At 34.8% G+C, this 27225-nt stretch overlaps 1 protein-coding gene across 4 annotated transcripts in view; it reads right to left on the bottom strand.

The window, feature by feature from the left end:
- The window catches only part of BAZ1A (bromodomain adjacent to zinc finger domain 1A), a 71470-nt gene that overhangs the window by 31871 nt on the left and 12374 nt on the right, over positions 1-27225 (bottom strand). For all 4 annotated transcript variants that reach the window (XM_081131241.1, XM_081131243.1, XM_081131244.1 and 1 more), the window contains exons 4-12: positions 18427-18570; positions 14706-14807; positions 12917-13004; positions 11402-11536; positions 9737-9836; positions 8882-9048; positions 6826-6921; positions 5748-5886; positions 4346-4492 (exon numbers count right to left, since the gene is read on the bottom strand). In XM_081131241.1, the coding sequence (XP_080987367.1) occupies positions 4346-4492; positions 5748-5886; positions 6826-6921; positions 8882-9048; positions 9737-9836; positions 11402-11536; positions 12917-13004; positions 14706-14807; positions 18427-18570 (1118 nt within the window). The remainder of the gene's footprint in view (positions 1-4345; positions 4493-5747; positions 5887-6825; positions 6922-8881; positions 9049-9736; positions 9837-11401; positions 11537-12916; positions 13005-14705; positions 14808-18426; positions 18571-27225) is intronic.

Here is a 27225-nt window from a genome sequence, read left to right as displayed (position 1 = left end):
CTCGAATATTTAGGAACAATGCCCTTTTACAATGACGAAACAGCAAACAGCTTAATATTCACAAACCTCAAAAGAACCAACACTAGGTACAAGCATCATTTACATTCTGCCTAGTCTCCACCTAAAACTCCATCCTGCAACATGCACTACATATATTTTCCTTCCCTAACACAGAGAGGACAGCTTCCAAGTTACCAACAAGATGCACATACGCCTTCCAAAAAAATGGTAAAATACACTTTAAAATGAAAAACAAATCTCCTTGCTCAATATAACTTTAGAAAAGTCTACTTTAAGAATCAGAATCCACTTGAAGATATCCAATCTTTTATAAATATCTTAAGACTGAATTATAACAAAGTGTAGGTTGTAATCATCACAAAACCAGCACAGAAAAAGCTAAAGAACTTAAAAACAGCACTGCTATCACTTAACCACGGATTTATCCTATACATTTATGTTTTGATTTTGAAAACTCTCCAATCTAAAAAACAATAGGAAGATTTTCCTGTGTTTTCTAAGTAAATTGCTTTAGCTTTGAAAACAGTGTTTAGCTTACAAATAGGACTAAAGAGCAAATCAACAAGTACCAATGTATTTAAAGTATTAGCATATATAATTATTTCTAATTATAATACATAAATGATAAAAAAATTAAAGTGTCAACTATGAAAAACTTTAAGCTTACAAAACTTAAGCTGATGTCATAGTACAGTGGACTCAGCTTCAGACTGAGTCAGATCATGTATATTCTAGTCTTAGCTCTGCCAGTCCCTAGTTCCTCGTTATGTAGCCTTAAGATTAATCACTTAATCGGCTTCATTTTTCTTGAAGGGGTGAGTCTAGATCAGCAGTTTTCAAATTCTTCAAATAATTCTTGGAAGCCCAATATAAAAGAGATAAAAGATGCCCTTGTTAAAGTAGGGTTATGGAGATGACAATCCTGCCCATTCATCTTTCCAACCCTCCTGCAGTGGCACCAAGAAATCCCTGTACCACCTGAAGGACTCCATGGATTAAAGTTTGGAAAATCATTGGGCTAAACTGGTTCTGTGGTTCATTAACCTTCTACTATATGAATTCCTTCCCAAAGTTCACAAGCTCACAAAATGAATCTTAGAAAACAGAACTGCTGTCTTTCACTAAAGGAAAAAGGCAGCTCTGGTATCCTGTTTGATTACAATCACTGATAAGTTCATGCAACTTAAGGCATAAACAATACTACACAGAAGAAATTATCTGACTAAATTTTACATATATGCAGAAGTCATTCTTACCAGGCCATGAATCTAGTCCAAACACAGACATTATATTCTTCCTCGCCAGGAAAATACTAGACCTAAAACTTTCCTTAATTTTCATTTTACATATAAAGCCAAACAAATTTACAATTAATAGGCACTCTAAAATTAACAACAGTCCTAGTTGTAGAGCTGTAAAAGTGTATTGGCCCTCTTCCTTTGCAGCAATCACACGTTCAACTTACTTTATCTATAGTAAGTTATAATTTCCTAGGACAAAGGCTATAAAGGCCTTAGGAAATGGATAACCAATGAAGTAGCAGTTTACTTTTAATTGTGTTAAATGAACATATTAAAATATGCATTACTTAACTCAATTTATCTACCAAATGGTACTCTCCAGAAACTGTAAATATCACTCTAGGATTTGCTTGGAGATGGTCACTTGGGTACATCATACCAAGAGAATATATAGTTGAACTGTATGTGTTATGACTATCTAAAAGATACTTTTATCATCATAGTAGGCTAGAATTATGTACATAAAATTCCAACACTAAACAATATTGCAGCAAATATACAAAACTATTTTAAGGAGGATGCTTTTATTCCTATACTTCGAAGGGCTTTTAAGTTTATGATGTAAGATTAAAGTGAGAAATAAATATTTTTAATATAAGATTTTAAAAACTGCTGGTAAAAATTTACAAGATTTTCTGTAACAACAGAGAGACCAAAAGCCAAAGAAATTAGATCTTCTTGAGTACAGATAAATTTATGGGCAATGTTAGGGAAACAAATACTTAAAATTTCAACTTTTTTACCATTATAGCATAGTCATTATGAAGCTCTAGACCTGACTGCCTGAGCTTGTATCCTATCACTTTCTTATTAGCTATGTGTCTTTGGGTAAGTTAATGAAACTCCCTAAGTCTAAGTTTCTTTATATGTAAAAGGCAGAAAATAATAGTATCTACCTCACAAGGGTGATAAAAGGGTTAAATGAAATAATGCACATACCGTGTCTTATATCACTTACTAGCTATTTGATCTTCAGTAAATAACCTCACTGAACCTGTTTTCTCATCACTAAGATCAATTTCCCCCTTTCTAGAAATAGCAGGAAGAGACCAGCTAAAGAGAAAGTAAGAGATATTCAATCCCATCCGACTATTCAATTGCTTTAGGAAAACTGTGGAAAAGCTTTTTTGTTTCTGAGATGGGAGGATATATGAAAAATACCTGGGGGAACAATCTAGGGCCCCTATGAAAATTGGAATAACTACGTAAAATGTAGTAAAAAATAAGAGGGAAGTGAGAGGAAGGTGAAAAATTCTCAAGTACGTCTCCCCCCACCCCTTAACATTTAAATAAATGTTTTCAAAAGGAGCATTACAATTTTTATGTAATGGCCAATACTTATTCAGAGACCTTACATTTATATGCATGGAGAGTTCTATAAAGGAGTAGAGCTATAAAAATTATAGATCAAACAAATCATGAATACAAAATATAATGACAATACAAATACCAACAGTCACATATATTTTTCCTTAACACTAGCTGATTTTCCAACACAATTACCTTGTTATCTACTTTTTGTCACGGGGACTTCCAAAACTACAATACTCATCTGCTTCAAGTGCTGCATTAAATACAGTTTTATGTCCTGCATTAAGGTCAGAACTTGGTCAATAACCCTGTGATGTTATTGGTGATTAAGACATCCTAATGGTTACAAGAATGAATATGTGCTACATTGTCTGTCTTAGATAATCCATCTTTAGTGCTGGTACTTGTCATTTGAAATAATCTTTAGATGTTTTAAAAACAGATTTACCCAAGAATTTATATGCATATATGCACAACCCAAGGATATGGACAATGGTGGGGAGAGGGACTGGGGAGGGGGAAGGGACAGGGTGGAATGGGTCATTGGGGAGAAAAAGGGACATCTGTAATATTTTAAACAAAAATAAAATTAAAAAACAAAAAGAAAAAAAACAAAAACAAAAACAGATTTACCCTACTGTCTTCCCTTCTGTAGAATCTCATTTAATTGACTAAGTTATCTGTGATGACAATGGGGGCCACGTTGCTAGAATGGCCTTGATAACGGATCTATGGTGATTAGCACTCAAGCTAGAGAATATATTTTGCTTGAACTTAGGCTGTAAAATCAAAAGGCAACCAACACTGGACGCATACTCGTCATTATCTTGCTGCTCCAAGGACCAGGCATAAAGGAAAACGAGTTCAAATTATCTAAGGGCAACAATATTATTTGAATGGAAGAATGTCCTATCTTTTTGTACCAAGCTTCTACTATCAAGATGTTTCCCAATAGTTATTTCTTATTGTGAATTTTTATGCAATACACTAAAGTGTTGTTTAATAAAGCTTCTGATCCTAAATCTTATAGGTGGCCAAGTTCACATAAAGTATTATTTAGGAAGCCAAATCAATCTCTTAATATAAAGGCTTAATGATTCCTGACTGTAGTAAATCCTAAACAAAATAGTAAATGTACTCTGTTTTAAAAATTAAAAAGAGTTTATCCAAGAATTATTCCTACATTAAGATGTACTACACACTAACTCCAGATATTTAAGTACATAGAATTTAAGGAGCAAAAGTTTTAATTCAAACTAAATAGCCAAATAAAAAATAAAATTTTACTTAACTCTGAATTAAAAACTGTCAGATCTAAAATGAAATCAGCAGTAGTATTTTCAATTTAAAGTATTAATTACAACAATAAAAGTATTTCCTTAGGTGGGGGCAAAAAATCAGTGCTACTTAGCAGACTTTCTTGTAATTACAGATGCCAGTCAATGAGATCTGTGATGCTGCTACACAGAAGAACTCAAGGAATAAAAGGCAAGATAGATTGGGGAGAAAATATTTTTAAGACATCAGAAACAGGATACATTAAAACCAAGTTTTTATACAACAACTGACATGTTCCTGGTATATGACTCAAGAATTTGGTAACTTGAACAACTATATTTTATAACTGTAAAAGCCAAGTTAATTTAAAATAACCTTCAAAAATAAGTGTCACTACAAAGTCACTATCAATCAACAATAATATGAATTCTGACCTTTGGTGTCAGCATCAGTTATTTGCTCTTTGGCTACTTCCTCTTCTTCTTCAGCTATCGCCTGGAAGATGGCAGTCAGGAAGAAAAAAAGCAATTCACATAGTGGGCCTTCACTGTCATTTCCTACAAGAGCTTCCTCTAACACTTCTGTGAATAAAATGTTTAAAATGAATTTAAAGTTCTGTTCATGTACTGACAAAACAACTCCAATGGAATACTAAACATTTCAAACAATAATAGCCTATGTAACTATTTTCTTAAGTGCTCATTTATCAAAGTAGAGCCAAATATTATCTAAGGTAAAATAAACAATTATAATGATTACAATAAATTCAACAAAATCATAAGCCAAAATCACCACGTTCAAGAAATCCAAATTAGACTCAGTAGATCAATACAATATTTCATCTAAGTTTAAATTTGAGGTGCAAATTAAGGCACGTCTTAAAAATTATGATTTTATTCTAATTTGAATAGCAATGTAAAGATTTGTTATTGTTGCCCCATTGTTCTTAAGAACTATGTGGGACATTACTTTTAACAAATAGTTCATAGCAGAGGTAATCACCAGCACTAGGTGTAATCCTAATATCAAATCCAAGTCATAAATGTTTATCTAATTCACCTTACCTAAACCAGCATTATTTAGACTTGTAACAACAATTCATACCTCACCTAGCTCAGAGAGAGAAATTGAGGGAATGTAAAAGCCCTACTGAAAAATACACTCTTATTAAAATAAGAGGGGCATTATAATTCCATCTTTGAGGGTCTTCACTTGGATCTTAAGATACTATTTTACCATTTGACAGCTGAAGATCCAAAATGGGATCCAAAGCTCTACTCATTCTGTTAGCTCTTAAAATGATGTTCATACAAATTTAAGTATGTAAGTACAGAGGCAAAACAGAATCACAAATTAAAGATAGACCATCAACTTGTCTCCAAATACATCTGATGTCAATTCCTTCCTTCCCTGCACTTACTTCTTACTACCATCAAGAAGCAGAGTCTATTCTTTCACGCCTTGAATCCTGGCAGGCCTGACTAATGGAATAGGGCAGAAATAAGGCGTGCCAGTTCCAGGCCTAGCAGTTAAGAAGGCTGGCAGTTTCTGTGTCCTGCCTCTTGGAGTCCTCAGCTGCCACATAAGAAGTGTAGGCTACTCTGATGGAGCGAGATGCCAAGGCACCAGGCATGTGTGTGAAGAAGTCATCTCGAACATGTAGCTAGATAAGTCTTCAGATGGCTCCAGTTCCAGCCACTGTCTGACAGTAACCTCATGAGACCTAACAGAGGACTAGAGAGCTAGGTCCAGTGACTACGTAGAACTTAGAGAGATAATAATGTTATTTTAAGCCACCAATTTTAGGGTGAACTATAACACAGCAACAGTACTTGCCTAGGGTTACTCCCTCAGGAAATTCATCTTGAAGATCAAAAAGTTCCCCAAACGCGTTAAGGAACTCCAAAACCATCAGAGCATCACCGAAGATTTCAGGAGGTAGTCTAGTTTTCACTGGAGTTGGTTCTGGAAGTTCCTACAAGATTAAACAATTTATGTAACTATTTGAGCCCAGTATAGGAAATTATAAAAGATAAATATGATATACTTTTTACTAATAAGAATTATTTAATGTAGACTAGTGGTTCTCAACTCTGAATGTTTACAACAATCACTTTCAGAACTTTTAAAATTACAGATGTCCTGGCTTTATTCCAACTTTACTAAACCATAGTCTCTAAGGACTTTTTCCTTCATCGAATTAAGAACGTAACTTTAGGCTAACGTGTGCTTCTGACTACATTTCCTAGCTAAGAGGGACTTTTAACCTAGATTCTGAGGTCAAGACAGTTGTGCCAATATTATCTTCAATGTGGGATCTCCTTAAGATACGGAACATAATTAATCCACCATCTACTGACTTAGAAATGCTTCCTTATAAACTGAGCTGAATGAGTTTGGTTTGAATATTATGATGATTTCTGGAGACAGGAAGAATTCTTTTTTTAATCCTCCTCTGAGGATGTTTTCATTGATTTGAGAGAGAGGAAGGGGGAGAGAGAGAAACATCGATCAGATGGACTGGTTGCCTCCCATAGGGACCCAGGCTGGGGATCAAACCTGCAACCCTCTGGTGTACGGGATGACGCTCCAACCAACTGAGCCACCCAGCAAGGGCATGAAAGAACTCTTTATCCAGCAACCCAGCTAAATGCATCCTGGCCCCACTGGTTATTAGATTATCAAGGATCACAAAAATGACCAATTATTTCTCCAGAATAAAAATCATTATCAAAGCCTGTTAGGAAATGCTATCTTGAAACTCTAAATATAGCATTTGCTTAACTGGCTATTTCCTCTCAGTTAAATAATAAAGAAAGAAAAGACTATTAAAAAGAAAGAAAGATTTCATCAGCAAAGCCACATAGGGCACACAGAACATGGGTGTGTGAAACATAACACAACAAACTTATACCTTAAGATCATCACATTCCATATCTTCTCTAGGTTTACTCCACTGTTTTAAGTGTTCCATATATTTTCGTTTTTCTTCACGTAATTTCTCTCTTTCCTAAAACAAAAGGTTAATAAAAATTCTCATAAGAAATTTATAAGGCAGCATCAGCATCACCTGGGAACTTGTAAAAATACAAACACTTAGGCCCTACGCCAGATCTACTGAATCAGGAACTCTGGGGCTGGGAATCAACAAAGGATGTTTTAAGCTTTTCTGGTGATTTTGATGCACACTAAAGTGTTAGAACCACTGATCAAAACAATGCCTACCTGACATAACTGCTACAAAGATGGAAAATGTCCAACACAGTAGTTCCTGGATAAGTATTAATTCAATCTGGCTCTGCCTATAGCAGCTCTCCCCATACTTCAAATCAATTAGATCCTGACAAAGTAGGTAACAAATTATTACAGTACCTAAAATAAAACCTCCCCTTATATTTGCAATACACTGGTTGCTTTCAAGATTCATTTAAACCTGACTGACAGCCTAGAGATACACAGAGGGAGCAGTAAGTGAAAGGAATATTAGAGTACAGTTAATGAACTTCTTTCTTTTTAATCCAGGCCATTTCTCTTGCTCACTTGGTCTTTTGAAACCCTTACTTCTTGGTTCTGATATTTGAAACTGCAAGATAAATACTGTCCTAAAAGAAGTTACTAATAAAGCACAGTATAAATAAAATATTTTATTATATTTTTTCCAATAAATGTTTAATATATGTTAATATTCTTCCTTTGAAATTTAGAAACACCAAAGGTAAACAGATGTGCACTTATCAAATTTTCAACATAAAATGACTAGATGGTTACAAAACTTATTAACTGTGTTTTGAGTAGTCTGTTGAAATAAGTCATCCCACTACTACAACATAATTCTTATAGGATGTAATAGAATGGGTATTCTCATTCACTGCTGCTGAGTGCAAATAAGCACAAAATGTTTGGTAAACAAATATCTATGTACATGTATAGAAAGTTTAAAAAATTTTTGTATCCTTTGACCTATTATTCTACTTCTACAAATTTATCCAGGGACATAATCCAAAAGGAGGAAATTTATTCACAAATTTAAACAGAGTATCATTATTTATAGGCAAAAAATTATAAAGCACTTAGCTATATCTTTTTGATTAACTATTAAGCAGTCACTAAAAACCCCACCTTAGTTTATTTAATAACATGAAGAAATGTTTATAATGTTAAACAAAAAAGTATACAAAATTATAAATGCTGGACCTCTTTTTTTAAGGTCCAGAATAAAGATTAGAAATAAATTAATCAAGGTGTTAACAATGCTATCTCTAAATGCTACCATTTAAATAACAAGTGTTTTTTTTGTTCTCTGCCTTTTCTGGAATGAATGTATATTAGACACCTCCACCCCCACTGCAATGGCCTATTTGAAATAATTCATAAAATTTCAGGCAGTTTAAACAAACACTGTGTATAACACCATCATCTAAGGTTACTTGTGAGTATCTCAGAAAACCAATGACAATGACTGTCTTTGGAAAAAACCAGCTACAGGATACTCTAAGGAACATCTACCACTAAAGATTGTACTAAAGATTTGCTGAATGTTCTTATCATCACAGATATATTATTCTTTAAGGAGAATAGCAACTCTGTAACAATTTTTGTTAGTCATAGATTTTATTGTATTTTACTTTTAAAGGTTTTACGCATTATCACCTTCCCTAAATTTCAAAGTCTAAATGATGAAGAAAATTAACACAGTAGAATTACACATTGATTACACAGGAATTATACATTAAAAGAAGCTTTGAGGTATAAAGCATGTTATTATATGTTGAACCTTAAATAATTCATTAAATTTTTCAAAGCAAAAGATCAATGGGAGGTAAATCAATACTGTTTATCAGTGCTTTATACACAATTATAAATGTGAATGAAACTGGTAAAAACCCTTGAAAATTAACCATGAATTGGAATGTGTAAAGCACTATTTACGCTATATGTAGAGAGCATAGCTAATATATTTAAGTGAATACCTTTTCTCTTTCTATTTTAAGCCTTTCTTTTTCCTCTTTCTTCTTCAGTCTCTCTTCTTCAACCATTTTCTTCAATTCTTCCTTCTTTTTCTCTTTATCTTCCTTTTCTTTCTTTTTTGCTTCTAGAGCATCTGCTTTTTCTCTTTTTAATTTAGCCTTTTCAAAAGCTGTGGAGAAGGTCAAAGTTAGAACTGTATAGAGACAGAACACAACACATTTTGTAATATAACAAAAGAATCCTGAAATAATTTAAGGTTAAATGAGATCAGCAGAGAAACACAGGGGTTATAAATTCCTGGAGGGAGCCAGCAGGTGATTAAAACTGAAAAAGCAAGCTGGCTGAGTATATAAGACAAACTACTGCAGTGGGACAAACATTTACCTGCCTTTGAAAGCCCTGCTACTCAAAGTGTGGCCCCAAGAACAGCAGCCAGGTTATCACCTTTTTGGAAATACAGAATCTCTTCTCACCCAGATCTACTAATTTAGAATCTTCGTTTTTAATAACATTCCCAAGAGATTCATATGCAGTCAGGTTTGGGAAGCCACGTTTTATAAGGCTGTGTGACTCAAACAAAATGGCCTAAAACAGTTTGTAAGCTCTAGAAACTCCAACTTGAGCTTAATCTAACACTAGGTCAGTTTAACATGGGCTATGCTATACCTTGAAATAATTTTAAGAGATAAGCAGAGGTCTCATTTATCATAAAAGTCAATAGATGCCTAAAGGAAAAAACTGATTTATGCTTTTTAAAAACTCCAGAAATAGGCATTTTAGAAACATCTCCCACTCAGGCACAGAGAAATATTCTTTCCTGTATATAAACAATTTTTGGAGAGAATGTTAAAACTCACCCAGTGACTTCATTTCTTCTTGTTTCAAAAGTTTGTCTCTCTCTTTAGTAGCTTTATTCCTATAACTTGCAAAAGTCTGTTTATTAGCAATGCTGTCCTCCTAAAACACAAACCAAGAAACTAAGGTTGTAGAACCACAACTTACACAAACTGATGGTCTGTCTTGTTCTTACAGTAAGAATAAAAAACAAAAAATGTATAGCCCTCAATGACACTTTCTTTATACTTAAATGAGGTTTTATTCTAAAAGTTCTGTCACTGAACTTTAAAAAACATGATATTCAGGCCCTGGTGGTTAGCTCAGTTGGCTAGAGTGCCATCCTGATACACCAAGGTTGCGGGTTTGATCCGGTCAGGGCACATACAACAATCAACCAGCGAATGCATAGATAAGTGGAACAACAAATCAATGTTTCTCTGTCTCCCTTCCCCCCTCTCTAAAATCAATAAAAAATTTAAACATACATCTTTTTTGTTGAAAGTATTACAGATGTCCCTCTCTTTCCCCCATTGACCCCCTCCACCCAGCTCCCGCTAAAAGAATTTTTTTAACTTAAAAAAATAAAGTCTGGCTCAGTGGTTAGAGCGTCAGCCTGTGGGTTGAAGGGTCGAGGGTTCGATTCTGATAGAGGGCATGTGCCTCGGTTGCAGGCTCGATCCCTGGCCCTGATCGGGGCACGTGTGGGAGGCAACTAATCGATGTGTCTCTCAATCGATGTTTTTCTCTCTGTCCCTCCACATCCCTTCCATTCTCTCAAAAAAAAAAAAAAAAAAAAAAAAAAAAAATCCTTGGGTGAGGATTAATAAAAAATAAAAATACGGTACTTATTAAGTTGCCATTGGTTAATAACTATGTAAATTTCAGGTGTACAGCATTATAATTCACTATCTGTGTGCTCACCACCCAAAGTCTAGTTTCCTTCTGTTACCATATATTTGACCCCCCTTCCCCTCTGGTAACTACCATTTTGTGGTCTGTATCTGTGGTTTTCTTTGTTTGGTCAGGTCACCTGCTGCTTGTTTTCTATTCCGTGTGAGTCAAATCACAGTTTTTGTCCTTTTCGAATTTTTAACAACTCTAATCATAGTACTAATTCTATAGCCTACAAATTAGTACAAAAACACCTTCCAGAAAAAACAACTGGTAATCTATAAAGGGAGACTTAAAAAAATACACATTAGAAAAACAAAAATAAATCCTTACAGACTAGATGGTGTAGACATCAAATATGTAAGTGGTAGAGAAAAAATAAATCAGAAACATTCTGTGGCCAGTTAAAATACGTCAAAAGTTTATTTCTACCTTATTTCTTGTGAAAATAATGTCTCTAAGCTGCTTTACTATCTCTCATGTATTAAATACTCCTTATGCTTCAACCATCGTTTATTCTATTTTATCCTGGTTTACATTTTAGTAATTGCTTTATGCTTGCTTCCGCTGCAGTATAAAATCCCTGTAGCACGAGAGCCGTGTCTAATTCACACCTGAAGCTTCTACAAGCCTCGCTGCTGAGCGGTTATCACCATGTAGTACACACATTTTTTGTGTGTGAAGGAATGTGTTCCTTCCTACAGGCTGTGGAGGTAGGGGAGCCAACCACTACTCTTGATTTTGAATAGTTTAATTAAGAGCTACAAGGTAGTTTTTATCTATCCTCTACTTACCTGACTAATAGATACTCGTTTGGGAGGTCTCCCTCTTCTCCTGTTAGCAGGACTGAAGATAAAGGTGGGTGGATCATCAGGGAAAAAATAAGAAAAATCTTGGTCTGCTATTTTATATGTTGAAAGAGATGATGCCTTTATAAAAAAAGACATAGGGTACAATAATAACAATTAGTAAACCACACATGACTGACATGTTAGACCAGGTCCAAAACATTAGAATTTCTTATGCTATTATGAAGTAATATATATTTTAGTTTACTTGATTCTTTAAAAAACTACATAATTAATCGGCTTTACAAGAAAGAAAACCAAAATTAAAATGCAATACTCAAGAATGTTTCAACAGTTTCTTAAATTCTATAACTGTTTCCAAACTACCCTTACACAAGAATATTTTATTTGCTTTGCTTTTAAATAATTTTGTATGAAATTTTCTTTTTTCATTGTTATTTTGTTGTTGTTAATCCTCACCTGAGGGTGTTTTTCCCATTGATTTTTTAGAGTGGAAGGGAGGGGGGAAGGGCAGGGGGAGAGAGGGAGGGGGAGATGGAAAGAGAGAGGGAGGGAGGGAAACATTGATGTGAGAGAGACACACATCAATTGGTTGCCTCCCTCATGTGCCCTGACTGGCTGGCTGGGGTTGGGAATAAGACCTCCAACCCAGGCACATGCCCTTGGCTGGGAATGGAACCCCAGTCCCTTTGGTGTGATAGCCGACGCTCTATAACCACTGAGAAACATTGGCCAGGGCCCAGTTTTCTTTAATAAATAACCTATCTTGGTCTCCAGAGATTTAAAAGGCTACTTTTCACATAGAGTAAACTCATCTATTTTTTTTTTCATTTCTTTTCTTTTGAAGTAACATTTACATATAATGAAATGAATCAATCTTAAGCACACAATGGCTGATTTCTGACACATGTACAACTCTCCTACTCATTCTACTCGGTTTTTACTTAGATTTAACATTTCTTCCAATGTGTGTTAAATATTTCTCATTTTTAAGTATTAATTTTACCATTTAACTTTTTTACCCAGTGTACAATGTGAGGTTTCTAGACTTGATTTTTCCTTCTATTAATGGTTACGAATAAAATAAATCCTATCTGCTTTGATGTTCTTTTTATTATATATGCTGCTCTCCTATCTAGTAGGACCTATTTTAGCATTGTTCTTTAATCTATTTTTGTGAGCCAGAACCACACTATTAAGAAAATTATAGTTATCCCACTCCCACAACCTTTCCCCCCCAAGTTTTTCATCTGTTCTCACCTGGTTATTGTTTTTATCAGGGGGGGAAGTGGTAGTACCTGCACTACCTAGCAATTCTAGAAATTGCAAAACCAGTATTTAATCCAATATATAAAGAAAATTACTAAAAATTGGCTCTAGATAAAAAGAGAGCTATTTTCAAACAACTTTGAAATAACATTTTTGTAATGTTATGACTTTATATCACTACCCATTTCTTTTTTTCTTCTTTCTAACAAATAGTTTCACTTTTCTAATTACCTTAATTTTAATGACTCCATCTTGTGGTTCACAGTGTTGCTTTAGAAAAAGCTTTAGTTTATCACGAGAAAATAGGTGTTTTCTCCGGCTAAGAGGGAAATAAAGAGAAGAAGAAAGTGTTAATATAAAAGAATTCAATCCAAACTCAATAATTTCTATAAACCCATAACCTCAATTTCAAGCCTAGGAAAAGGACATTTCATTTTCTAAGAGTATTTATGTAGAAGTAACAAGAAACTTTATTCAGAAGTATTCATGTAGAATGTTATAAGATCTACTTGACTAGGTCTATTATAGAAGTCCATTAAAAATAGTATATGCATTTATTGCTTAGGAACCACTTAGAAATCAAATTAGCCTCAAGGAAAATATACTACGAAGAGTAAGCTAAATCTTATAAAATTAGATGATCATTCCTACAAGTTATCACGATTAAAATTCTTTAAAAAATTAAAATCAGTAGGTTACCAGATATCACATAACACTAAGTAAAGCGAACATTCAGATGGATATTGTGAACAGAGTAGGACATGGATTTTATCAAATTCTAAAATATTTTGTATTTAAACTTCATATGGCAGCCAACAAATTCATGGTATTAAAATGAAAGAGAATTAGAATTCTTAAAATTCTAAGAATATACTATTTTTCATTCTCCCTTGTTCCTAAATTCAAAAAGAGTAACCACAACAGTAATAAACACCACCACAACAAAGCAAACACAATAAATAACACACAAGTATTTCTGGAAAGTAAATGCTTTAGTTAAATTCAATGTATTCCTTTCAAGAAAAAGTCACATTAAAAGCTTTTATGACTAAACAAACTATGGAGAAGTTTTTAAGTAGAAGTCCTCCCACAAATATTATCATCACTTTTCTTCAAACACATGGGTACATACGGGGCAGCAGGGACGAGAGAATAAGTACAACTCAAAGGAAATGCAAGAAGGACTTCTGCAGGGCAAGCTGATGGTTGGCTGATATGTCAACTTATTCAATGACTAAGAGCCCAACCTCAACGGGCAACAATAGGGATCTTCCCCTATGTACAGGCTGATTCTTCTAAATATTAACCACTTACTACCTCTCTCTTTTGATTAGGTCTTAAAGAGGAATTTTTAAAGATACTCAATTTTTATTTAACTTTCTTAAGGAATGAGACTTATGAGATGTTTGTGTCTAATGAATAAAATATTACAAATGTGACCGAAATATTTGTAAGCACCATCAGACATCTCAGCTTTGAAAATTGAGTTTTCTCAAGGGAAGTACTTCATAAATAGGATCCTTCATAATTTCTTAGATGTGAAGACCATTTGGGGTTATTTACAAATCTAAATAAAGGCCTCATGGAATCCATTATGGAATCAGTCTATGAACATATAAATGTACATTTATTTTAAAAAAGGAAGTAACCTGCCTGAGCCAGTTTGGCTGAGTGGTTAGTGTTGGCCCTTGGACTGAAGGTTCCCAGGTTCGATTCTGGCCAAGGGCATGTACCTCAGTTGCAGGCTCGATCCCCAGCCTTCGTAGGTGAGCAGGAGGCAACCAATTGATGTGTCTCTCTCACATCGATGTTTCTTTCTCTCTCCCTTTCTCTCCCATCCCCACCCCTTCCACTCTCTCTGAAAAGCAATGGAAAAAATATCCTCAGGTGAGGATTAAGAGAAAAAAAAAAAAAAAAGGAAGCAACCACTTGCAGCACTACCCATTTGTTCTACATCAAATCTCTTAACCTAACATAATTATACTACTTTAAACCAGCATAAGGAAGGTACTGAATTTACCTGATTTGTGTGGCTTTAACAATAGCGCACTCAAACAATTCTTTTTTAGTTGGTTGCACCTTGTACTTGAACAATAAGGGATCAATTGCATCTCTTTTCTTCCTAAAAATAGCAGAGAAAAGATATAAATCAGTTAATAATTTCTTTGGAAATGTGAGGTTTTAAATGCAAATCTAGTTTCTAAGAACATACTATAACAGAACCTAATGTATTTTTAGTTTAACTAGAATTTTATATGTTACCAATATCCCTCACCATTCTATTAACCAAAATAGTACACAAAGCACTATTTTATGTTACAAAGGTACTCTAATTACTCATTTGATAAATTTTCCATGGGTGAAGAAAATAACTAGAGATGAATTAGCACAGAGCACCCAGTTTAGGTTAAATTAGTAAACAAATAGCTCTTACATTTGCTTTTAAACTTTCTTCTTCATAGCTTTGTAATCCGAGAACAAAAGTGGAGATAATGTAGTTTATCTTATTTTAAGAACTGGCAAAGAAGTACACACTTACGCCCTTCCCCCCGAAACACCCCCCCCCCCCGCTTCGTATATTTTCTTCCCTTTGGGGGGTACATTAATTCGTTCATCCTGTTATAAATTTCAACATGCTACAATATGTTCTTTAAAAAATTATACTAAGTGAAATAAGCCAGACACAAAAGGACAAATATTACATGATTCCACTTATATGAAATATCTAGAATAGGTAAATTCAGAGACAGAAACCAGATTAGAGGTTACTAGGGGTTGGGGTTGGGAGGAAATGGGAAATTATTACTTAATGGGTACAGAGCTTCTGTTTAGGGTGATGAAAAAGTTTTGAAAACTGGTGATAATTTTACAACATTGAGAATGCAATTAATGCCACTAAATTGTACATTTAAAATGGTTAAAATGGCAAATGATCATGTTATACATGTTTTGTCTCTCTCTTTCCCTCTCCCTCTGTCTCACCCTTTTCCCCACAAAATGATGATCATTTTGGGCACCTAGATTTAATTCCAAGTATTCTGCCTTAGTATGTCTTGCAGGTATGAACTACATCATACTCAGCAAATTTTCTAACCCAACTTCTCTTTCTCCTTAAAAATATAAAAATATGACCACCTGCTCTTATAGAATGGGTCTGAGGAATAAATAAAACAAGATATGTGGGTGCTGTTACACCGTTTAACTCATGGAAAATGCCCAATAAGGGATTGTTCCATTCCCTTCCCTTCAGCCCACCTGCTAAAACATAAGAAAATCCAGATTACATTTTACTGGTAGGGAACTACCAAGAAGTAAATCACTGAAGTTAGGGCATTAATAGAAATAACTCAACAGATGCCCTGGCCAGTGTCTCAGGGTTAGAGTGTCGGCCACACACTGAAGGGTCTTGGGTTTGATTCTCAGTCAAGGGCATGCACCTGGGTTGCAGGTTTGATCCCCGGCCCAGTCCAGGCATGTGTAGGAGGCAAGCAATCGATGTGTCTCTCTCACATTGATGTTTCTCTCTCTCTTCCCCTCTCTCCCTCCTTCCCTCCCTCCCTTCTACTTTCTCTAAAAATCAATGGAAAAAATATCCTTGGATGAGGATTACCAAAAAAAAAAAAAAAAAAGAAAAGAAAAGAAAAAAAGAAGTAATTCAACAGAGTAAAGGCCACTAATAACTATGTTTCACCCTTTCTGACATCTCCAGGTACAGCAGTAGCGACCTATAAACCACCAGGCATTTTATGATGTTGATATATAGTGAAAACTCAGATTCTTTGAGAAACACAAACAGGTTAAAAATACCTATGAATAAATATCTATAATAGACCAGCTTACTCATGTTTCCTATATCAAGGGTTTATTCCAACTGCCTATATTCAAAGGAGAAGGCACACACTATATAGGTAGGAAATTATGACTGATTACTCCTATGGCCAAATCCAATTACACTTTGTAATGGGCTTGTTATAAGTGGCACAAGTGGGATTTACCAATTGAAATACTCTAAATGCTACATATAACAGGCAAAATATTTGCTTACTAACTGGGATTCTGAATTAATTTGCTTTGTACTCAAGGTAACAAATTAGCCACAAAACATGCAGGTAGCTCATATTCAAATCTAAAAAGAAGGGTAAGGACATTAATGTGGTGAACAGAGTGCTAAACCTAAGAATCTAGACATTCCTTGTCTCAAAGCACCTAAAAGAATTAGAAGAGTATATTAAAAGTTACTATAAAATAACTTTAAATAATTTTTAAAAAAAAGAAAAAAATCTTTATTAATTTCAGAGAGAGGAAGGGAGAGGGAGAAAGAGACAGAAACATCAATGATGAGAGAGTCATTGATCAGCTGCCTCCTGCATGCCCCTGACTGGGGATCGAGCCCGTAACCCAGGCATGTGCCCTGATCAGGAATCAAAAGGTGATCTGGATCCTAGGTCGATGCTCAACAGCTGAGCCATGCCCCACCAGCAAATGATAAATTTTAAAATGAAAAATTTAGATAAACAAATGCTTACCATATTTAAACATCAATTTAAAAATATCTTTTATATACAAAATCTGTATTTAACCATTCAAGACTCATCTAATATAAACTAAATCTAAGGGTTATAATCTTTGCTATAGTCCAAAAAACCACATGAACTACTCTCAAAGCTGCTAAAGAACATACATTAACTACCACAATACCCACTAATGTTGCATGCCAAACTATGTATTCAACAAGAGACATAGACAAGTGATCTATTAATTTCTTTTTCTGCTTAATAGTAGCAACTCAAGAAAAAAATGAGATATATCAAAAGACTTGCAATGTACTACTTAGATGACCTCATGCAAAGCCAATTAACCTTTCTAAGGCTCAGACTTTTGTTAAGTAAAAATAACAATACTTTTCCAGAACTGACAAACATGCAAATAAAGCACTTAGGACAGTGCCAGGACATAGTAAATGCTCAAATGCTAGCTATGGATATATTAGTTCAAGTCAGACAAATGAGAACTTGAATTACAAGGTTCTGAGTGACAGAACTTGTCACTAGTATTTTCAGGAGCAAAGGAGTTAAAGGAATTATTTAAGAGTGGCCTCGGGTTTCTTATTTGATTATGATACTATTCACTGACAATAGGGAAGAAAAAGAGACACACAATACAGGCTGGAGAGAGCATTTTTAAGTCTGAGATTCCTAAAAGGCAGAGAGGGAACAGAATGGAGCAGTAAAGAATTAGATGGTTGTTGTGGAGGACAGGAGAGAGCTGAGCTAAAATATTCAAACAAACTCTTAATCAGTTGAGGACTCAGTTGAGACTTTACATTTTCCTGAAGGGAGTGCCAATCTAGATGCGTTTGTGTGATTTTTCTCCAACAGCACTCAGCCAACCCAGGCTGTCAACTGAATGCATTTCAGAAGGCTACAACGTTTCTTTATTATATGTATCATAAAGTAAGTATAATAAAGTACAAAATGAATTTTCCCAAGTAAACAAAAGTGGAATGCGTAAGTATAATTGAATGAGATGAGCTTCAATTGCTCTTACTCTGCTAACTAGAGTTAACTAAGTAAGTTTCAGTTTTACAAACTCTAATGTGTTGTGGAACCACATTGTTTAGCTGAATAGTATACCACAGTATGACTAGAAAGGAAGAAGGGAGGGATTAAAGAAAAAATTGTTTCAATGGGATATCATTAGCCAATCTGATATACATTTAAAAATGAATAAAAATCACTTACCCATTTTGAAAAGAACTATTTTGTGTTTCCGAATCATCACTATCACTGATAATAATAGTTTCTCCATCTACATTGCTGACATGTCCATTAGAAAAACCATTCTGATGTGATGGAGGGAGGACTTCCAAAATCCTACACTGTAACCTGAAAGAAAATGATACATTAAAAAATGCAAATCATTTGGTATTTTATAATCAAATATTTCAAACAACCTAATTATTGGGAACTGAAAGCTATTTTGTTTTATGGAAACTATGACTGATGTAACCAATTTTATAAAAAAGAAAATCTGTAACATACAATATAAGCAAAGGTTGGCTATAATTTAAAATAATACAAAACTATTTTAAAGGTCAATTTATCAAGATTCTTGGCAATTTTAAATTAAAGTTACTATTTAGAAAATCAAATTCTGTCATGATATCTCATTATACAGATTGGGCGTTATAGTTTTTCAAAGACTCCAATATTTTAAATTCTGAAATTTTCCTGATCATAACCTTTTCCATTCTCACTGTAACATTTTTTTAAAACTGATTTTTAGAGAGAGAGGAAAGGAGAGGGAGAAGGGGAGAGAGAGGGAGGGAGGGAGAAAGAAACATCTATTTGTTGTTTCACTTACTTATGCATTCATTGGTTGATTCTTGTATGTGCCCTGACTGGGGATTTGAACCTGCAACCTTGGCATATCAGGAGGATGCTCTCAACAACTGAGCTACGCTGCCAGGGCCTCACTTGCGATTTCTGATTTCTGGAAAGTTTCCTATTCACTAACTCTATTACCCTTATTTTGGCATCCCTTACCTCTGCCCACTCTATCTGGGTTTTATGCACTACAGTTTCAGACTTATTCACCACAATTAAAATATTCTTCAATCCCATTTCACTATACCAATTTTCAACTGAAATAATTAAAATGTGGTGTATCCATAAAATGGAATATTATTCAGCAAAAAAGAAAAAAAAGAAAGAAATGAAATACTGATGACATGTTACAGTATAGATAAACATTGAAAACATTATGCCAAGTGAAAGAAACCAGATGTAAAAGGCCACATAGTATATGATTTCATTTATATGAAAAAAACAAAAAACAAACAACAAACAGAATAGGCAAATCCATAGAGACAGAAAGTAGATGAGTGGTTGCAAGGAACTTGGGGGAGAAGGGGGAGGGGTAAAACATGAGAGCAAAGGGCAGTAGCTGCTAATGGGCCTGGGCTTTCCTTTTGGGATGTAGAAAATATTCTAAAATTAGGTTGTAGTGATGGTTGTGCAATTCTATGAATATACTAAAAACTACTGGACTGTATGTGCATTTTAAATGGGTGAAATACATCTCAAATTGTTAAATGCAGTCAAAAGTAAAAGTAGGGTACAGGAGGGAGGGAGGGAGAGAGAGAATGAGAGACTATATATCTTTGAGAGATTATATATATGGCACTTCTACAACTCTTAGGCTATCCAGGGAGAGGTTTTATTAACTAAGCACATATATAATACCAGTGGGTAAATCCCTATTCTCTAGAGAAAAAGTAGCTCAAGAATTGGAAATTTGCTCACTGGGTCTTTCATTTGGTCATCTCATGCTATAAACAAGCTTTGATATATTGTGGGCCTTCATAAGACTGTCCATTCACCAGCCCCATTCTCCTGGGAATTTCTTTCTTCCCATACCCCACCTTCTTCCATATGGCTAATACTAGAGCTGTCATATTCCCACAAGACGCTGGCATGGTTAGTTGATACTGGGTGGGCACCTTTTGCTGAGCCAGTACATCTTTTCTAAGATTTTAAAATGTGGAATCTAGAAAGTAAAAATCAGTTCTCCTCCCGTCATGGAACCCATAAAATTCTGGTGCTGTTGACACCCATGTTTCTTGCCACATGGAGTGGGCAGTGAGAGAAAAGAAAGCCTACAAGAGAGAAGAGAGGAGAGATGGCAAGGGTACTAGAGGCAATCAGTTCTCTTACTCCTGTTCTTCCTCAGACTTAGATGCACCTTATCATGTCAGGTTTAGCTGGTTAATCTTTCCTTTGATTCAATAAACTGATAATTTACCTTTCCGCATGTTTTTTCAAAATTTTTGAAATTTTGTCACAGCCAAAATAAAAAGAATCATACCATTCCAGAAAGACAAACAGTATATTTAGAGTTGGTTCATTTTGGGAAGCTGGTGGATTTTAATAAGATAATAGCACTTTACATTACCGTGCATTTCAGAATACGTTTCTGTTCTCCTTTAGGGGAACACCTTTAGTATCCCCTATAATATCTAACATTGCTGTCAGGCACAGAGAGAATCAGGACCATGGAATTCCTGCTAGGAACTTTCTACCATACTCAAACAGAAGAAAGCAGCTGGTTCTACAGCACTCCAAAGTTTAAGAATAAATAAAATGTTGGATGGCATGTGGATGAATTCAAAGCACTCCAAATATTTTGTCTTCCTCCTTCACTCATTTCCTCTCACTCTGAGACTCATACAGGTTAAAAGAAAAGTATCATATGTGGCTCCTTTACTATTTGCTCTTAAAAAATAATTGAGAAAAAAGAGAGGAGACTCAAATTACTAACACCAGGAGTGAAAAGGGGGACATTGCTACTGATTTTATGGAAATAAAAAAAGATTATAAGAAAATACTATGGACAATGATAAATTGGATAATCTAGGTGAAATGGACAAATTCTTAGAAACACACAAACTACCAAAACTGACTCAAAAAGAAATAGAACCCGGCCCAGTGTGGCTCAGTGGTTGAGCATTGACCTAGGATCCAGGAGATCGTGGTTCGATTCCAGGTCAGGGCACATGCCTGGGTTGCGGGCTCGATACCCAGTCGGGGGCATGCAGGAGGCAGCCGATCAATGACTCTCTCTCATCACTGATGTTTCTCTCTCTCTCTCCTTCTCTCTTCCTCTCTCTGAAAACAATAAAGATATATTTAAAAAAACAAAAAGAAATAGATAATCTAAAGAGATCTATAACTAGCAAGTAGATTGAATCAGTTATCTAAAACCTCCCAATTAAAAAAAAGCCCAGCCCCTGGCTGGTGTGACTCAGTGGGTTGGAGCATCAACCTATACACCAAAAGGTTGTGGGCTTGATTCCTGGTCACGCACATACCTAGGTTGTGGGTTAGATCCCTGGTCAAGTGCTTACGGGAGGCAGCTAATAGATGTTTCTCTTTCACATAGATGTTTCTCTCTCCCTGCATCCCCTCTCTTTTTAACAAAAAGGAGGGCCAGGACCAGGACCATATGGCTTCACTGGTGAAGTTACCAAGTATTTAAACAATTAATACCAATTCTTCCCAAAATCTTCCAAAATACTGAAGAGGAGAGAACCCTTCTTAACTCATTCTATAAGACCAGCATTACCCTGATTCACAAATCAGACAAAGACATGGCAGAACATGTAAAGAACTCTTATAACTCTGTAAAAAAACACAATCTGATTAAAAAACGGGCAAAGAACCTGAACAGACATTTCCCCCAAAAAGATGCAAATAGCAATAAATACATGAAAAGATGTTCAGGATCTTAGTTAGAAGGGAATGCAAAATCAAAACTGCAATGAGATACTACTTCATACCCACTAACATGGCTATTATTAAAAAACAAAAACAAAAAATGAAAAATGATGAGTGTGTGTGACGATGTAGAGAAACTGTAACCCTTGTGCATTACTCGTGGGGATGTAAATGGTGCAGTACTGTGGAAAACAATATGGCAGTTTCTAAAAAGTCTAAATGTAGAATCATCATATGACCTGGCTATTCCACTTCTAGGTATATATGCAAAAGAATTGAAAATGGGAACACAACAGATACTTGCACACCAATGTTCAGAACAGCATTATTCACAATAGCCAAAAGGTGGAAACAACACAAGTGTCCATCAACAGATGAATAGATAAACAAAATATGGTATATACCATGGAAAATTATTCAGCCATAAAAGGCTGATACATGCTACAACATGGATGAACCTTGAAAACATTATGCTCAGTGAGATAAGCCAAACACAAAAGAAAAAATATTGTATGAATCTACTCATCTGAAGTATCTAGAATAGGCAAACAAATTCAGAGAGAGAAAGTAGAATAAAAATTACCAGGTGCTGGAATGAGGGAGAAATGGGGAGTTATTGCTTAATGGGTAGAGTTTCTGTTTGGGGTGATGAAAATGTTCTGGAAACAGTAATGATGGTTACACAACACTGAATGTACTTAATGCCACTGAATTACACACTTAAAAATGCTCACAATGGTAAATTTTATGTTATGCTTATTTTATAATAAAAAAAAGAGAAACTTTTTTTGTTCTAAGAGTGAAGTTTGAGAAGGCTCAGTTACCAAGCGTATGTTGGTAGCAAACGGAAATGGTGTTAAAAGAACTGAAGGTTGACTTTCACTACTGGCTGGTAGAATTAACCAGTGTTTCTAAAGAGGAAAAACTACAGGAAATTATATCAAAACTTGTTAGGTAATTATGTAGTCTAATGATAAAAAGGATCTGTAACTTAGTGACATAAACTGCACAAAAGTATGGTAGGAATCAAATGGACCCACTTTTGAAGTGCCTGGGTATCACATCCAGGGATCATATTTGTTCAGGGTTCTCGGAGGTGATGAAGAAAGCTTTTCAGTGAACCTCTGAAAAAATTCTTCAAGTTAGAAAAAGAGATGGCTTTCACTATCAGGGCCTAGGTGGTGGTCACAAGGAAAAACAAAGTAAATGCGTCTACTCTGGGTGCAGGTGTGGTTGATGTGGTGCCTAAAATGGTTTGACAATCCATTGAAGGGAGTAGTCTATAACCCTGGTGCGGCCCACAGAGCTACAAAAACTTAAGAACTAATTTATTTAAAACCAACAGAAAATTAACAGAAATGCAAATTCCCTAATAGGAATAAGGGTGAAGGAAACCAGTATAGCATAGGGGCATTGCCTAGAATATGGTGCATATTTTATATATAAATATAGTAGTTATTATCAATGCTACCATTAACTTTGGATAACACCCAAACCACAGGTATCAGTTCTTATTAATATAATCAAAGCTCACTTAACAACAGCAACAAAAAAGCAGAGAGAGATGAAAATGTGTACGCTGTGAGCAAACTCATGCAGCTTCACATTTTGTGGAGAAAGGATGAAGCGTGAAAGGTGGGAGGTCCCATGGAAGTGCCTGCTATTTCTCAGCCACAGGGAGAAATCCATTTATTTTTCTAAATAAGCCCCCTAACAATAAACCTCATGCCACAGCATGGTAAAAAGGCCAAAGAAGCCTACAAATAAAAATCAACAGGAATGCCCTGGCTGGGTGGCTCAGTTGGTTGGAGCGTTGTCTGGTACACAAAAAGGTTGTAGGTTCAATTCTCAGTCAGGGCACATACCTGGGTTGGGGGTTTGATCCCTGGTCGGGGCACGTAGGAGAGGCAACTGATAGATGTTTCTCGCTCACATTGATGTCTGTCTGTCTCTCTCTCTCAAGTCAATAAAAACATCTTGGGGTGAAAATGAAAAAAAAAAAAAAAATCAACAGGAATACTCAGGAAATTCAACCTGGAGTTTCTCTCATCACAGAAGCTGGGCTTGCCTTAGCCCACTCCTTAAGGATGCCAGGATCTTACCAATTCTATCATCTCAAAATTGAACTCAATCCCCAAAGTTACACAAGCAGATATGAAGCCAGGAGGGACATATATCCTTGGGGGCCTAGAACACATGCCAAATGAAAAACATCACATCAAGTAATTTCCCCATGTTTATGTCGTAGAATAAGAGGTTTTTAAAATTTCTTTTCTAATATTAATTTACGAAGATCTTTATTTGACTGGGTTGCAGAAGCCTGGAGATTAAGATGGCCTGTACCTAATATATTACCCCTTAAAACATCTCCATGGAAAACAACAAGGGAAGCAACTAATATAATGAAATCAAGACTATTGACTATGGTTTATTAAAGGGGATAGACACTCTCACCACTATATGCAGAAGCAAGAGAACAAATTAAAATGGTCATCTTAAAAGCTGTCCCCACAGGACAGAACAGCACTATTTACAATATTTGTAGGTGCCAGAGACACAGGAATGGTCATTGACTTGGTAAGAACAAGGCCCCTTTGGCTACCTAAACAGTTTAGACCATCATCCTATAATGCAATTTATAAAAACAAAAACCCAAATAGAGACCCCAGAAACTACAATTAGATTAAGAGCTCATAAGCATGACAGAGAACTCAAAAATCAAAATGGAAAAAGACTGACTTTTTTAACTTGTCATTTATTGAGCACTTGCTGTGTGCCTGGCACTTCGCACACAGCATATCTCAGTTAATCTTCATAATAATTCTACTAAGTATGCAAAGGAGAGATAAAGTGATGGTAAGTATTTGTCCAAAAGTTATGCAAGTGGTAAGTAGATGGTGGAGGCACAATTCCAACTAAAGGAAATCTAGTTGTTAAGCAAGTTTATACATTAAAAGTATTTTAACTGAAATTTAAGTGAAAAGGGTAAAAGGATAGGGTGTACACAGGAACTTAGGATCTAAAAGTAGCAGAAATCTTAAGTCAAGCTTGAAGCTTAGTTATAACATAAAATTTAATTTTTAATAGAAAAGCTAGTCAATAATAGAAGAAAAATATTAACTTCCATATAAACCTCTTGGGCCAATAGCAGCCGTATTCCCCCTGTAAAATGCTATTGCTATATTCTATTTATAACTTTCCTCAAACTATAAACAAAAATCAAAGATAAAAGTATTCTAGCCCTGGCTGGTTTGGCTCAGTGGTTAGTGTGTTGGTCCCAGGACTGAAGGGCCGTGCCTCAGTTGCAGGCTCGATCCCCAGTCCCGGTAGGGGGCACGTGCGGGAGGCAATCAATCGATGTCTCTCTCACATCAATGTTTCTCTTTCTCTCCCCCTTCCACTCTCTCCAAAAAACAATGGAAAAAAATATCCTTGGGTGAGGATTAAAAAAAAAAAAGATAAAAGTATTCTATTAAAACCAAGTGGTAAATGCATGAATATTGATTGCACGTTCATCTTTATTTCTTAATTATATCATTACTGCTCATACATATTTTTAAAATTCTTGTCACTTATTTTCCATATTCTTACACCTTTTCCTTTTGCATCAAAATATTTATTTATTATTATTTTTAAAACTTGGATGTTATTTTTTTATATTTTTAAAGGTTTACATTAGATTATACATGTGAATATTGATTGCACTTTTATTCTTTATTCCTTAATTATACCGTTATTATTCATACATATTTAAAAATTCTTTTTACATTAACTGCATATTTAGGAAAAAACAACAAAAAATGAAATAGAAAAATATTTGCAACAGTAAGACAAAGAGTATAATATGCCTAGTATTTAATAAATAGCTCTCACAAGTCTAATGAAGACAAACCAAAAGAAAAAAGAAAAATGGGCAAAGAATCTGAACAAGAAAATAAACACTGAGATATCATCAGATCTGGCAAAGATTAAAAAACTAAAATATCTAGTGTTAGCTTGAGTATAGGGAACCCAGGCCTAGCCTTTATGGCATTCTGGCCCTGGATGCTCCTGAATTACTTCATTCATATATTTATTTTAATACCTGGCAAGTCAAAATGTTTGTCTCTTTCTTAACTGAATCCTGAAGGGCATCTTAATCCTTTTTATATTCCCAGTAGCCAACCCAGTGCCTAGCCTATAAATGACACGAATCACTAAGCAACATGTGAAACACAGTATCAGAGCAATCAGAAATATCTGGGCCTGAGATGAGAGCAAAGATGGCTAGACTCATAATATTACTTCCTGAGGCTTCTGCATCTTACTATCTACCCAGCTGCTAAAGCAAAAAGTCAAGGAATCTTTCACAATTTCTCCTTTCCTGTACAAATATTTAAGAATGGTTAATGTGTATTACGAAAATCAAGCCTTAAAAGTTTGCAGAAAAATACCAATTTCTTATACTTTACAATTTAAAGTCTTCTTAAGCAAGAAGAGGTATGCTTCCTATGAATAATAATCAATAAAACTGTGACTCCCAGATTTCCCATTTCTACAATGTACCTTAATTTACTACTATTAACAGCTGTAACTACCTGAAGTTCACTTTTAAAGTATTAAAAAAACAAACCCCAAAACTATAGAAAGCACAATGAGCCACCACATTTTTAGATGAAAGCCATATTCCTAATGTTAAAGTTTAATGCACCACAGTGATTTGTAATTCAGAAAACACTTCTGGCATAAGTAAAATAAAAACAGTAATTATAAAAAGAAAAAAATTATCCTCCCCAGACATGGTCTCTATTATTCCTTTTGATGATATAGATGGGAACACAAAAATCTGTTTTCTAAGTATATCACCAAAAACCATAAAACACACTCCAAAACAGTATTTATAATTTGATCTCTTTTTAAAAGGGTATGGTCTTGGTGGAATTACTGGTGACATGTTAATCTCTCTCCTGAAAATAAAGATATAATTTTTCCCCAAAAGTCACTAGACATGAAAAATTCAATTTTTACCATTTGTTGCTTCTACAATTAATAAAAAAGTGTATCCAATTGTTCATCAAAATAAAATCCAAACAAATTTAGATCTTAATATAAACATCTCTTGGCTTTTTAAGATTCATGTATAGTAGCATTTAATAAGTAAAATAGATTATAATATTTTAAGACATTACTCTGAAATTACATATAAACTCATGGTGATTCTCCAAAATAAAATAAAGAACATAATAAAATAACTTTTGACTGCTAAAGTTTAAAATTCAGAAAGAA

The sequence above is a fragment of the Miniopterus schreibersii genome (assembly GCF_964146895.1).
Source record: "Miniopterus schreibersii genome assembly, chromosome: 1".
In the NCBI taxonomy this organism is placed as follows: Eukaryota; Metazoa; Chordata; class Mammalia; order Chiroptera; family Miniopteridae; genus Miniopterus; species Miniopterus schreibersii.
Note: the sequence above shows the minus strand (reverse complement) of the source record. Positions and strands in the feature narration are given on the sequence as shown.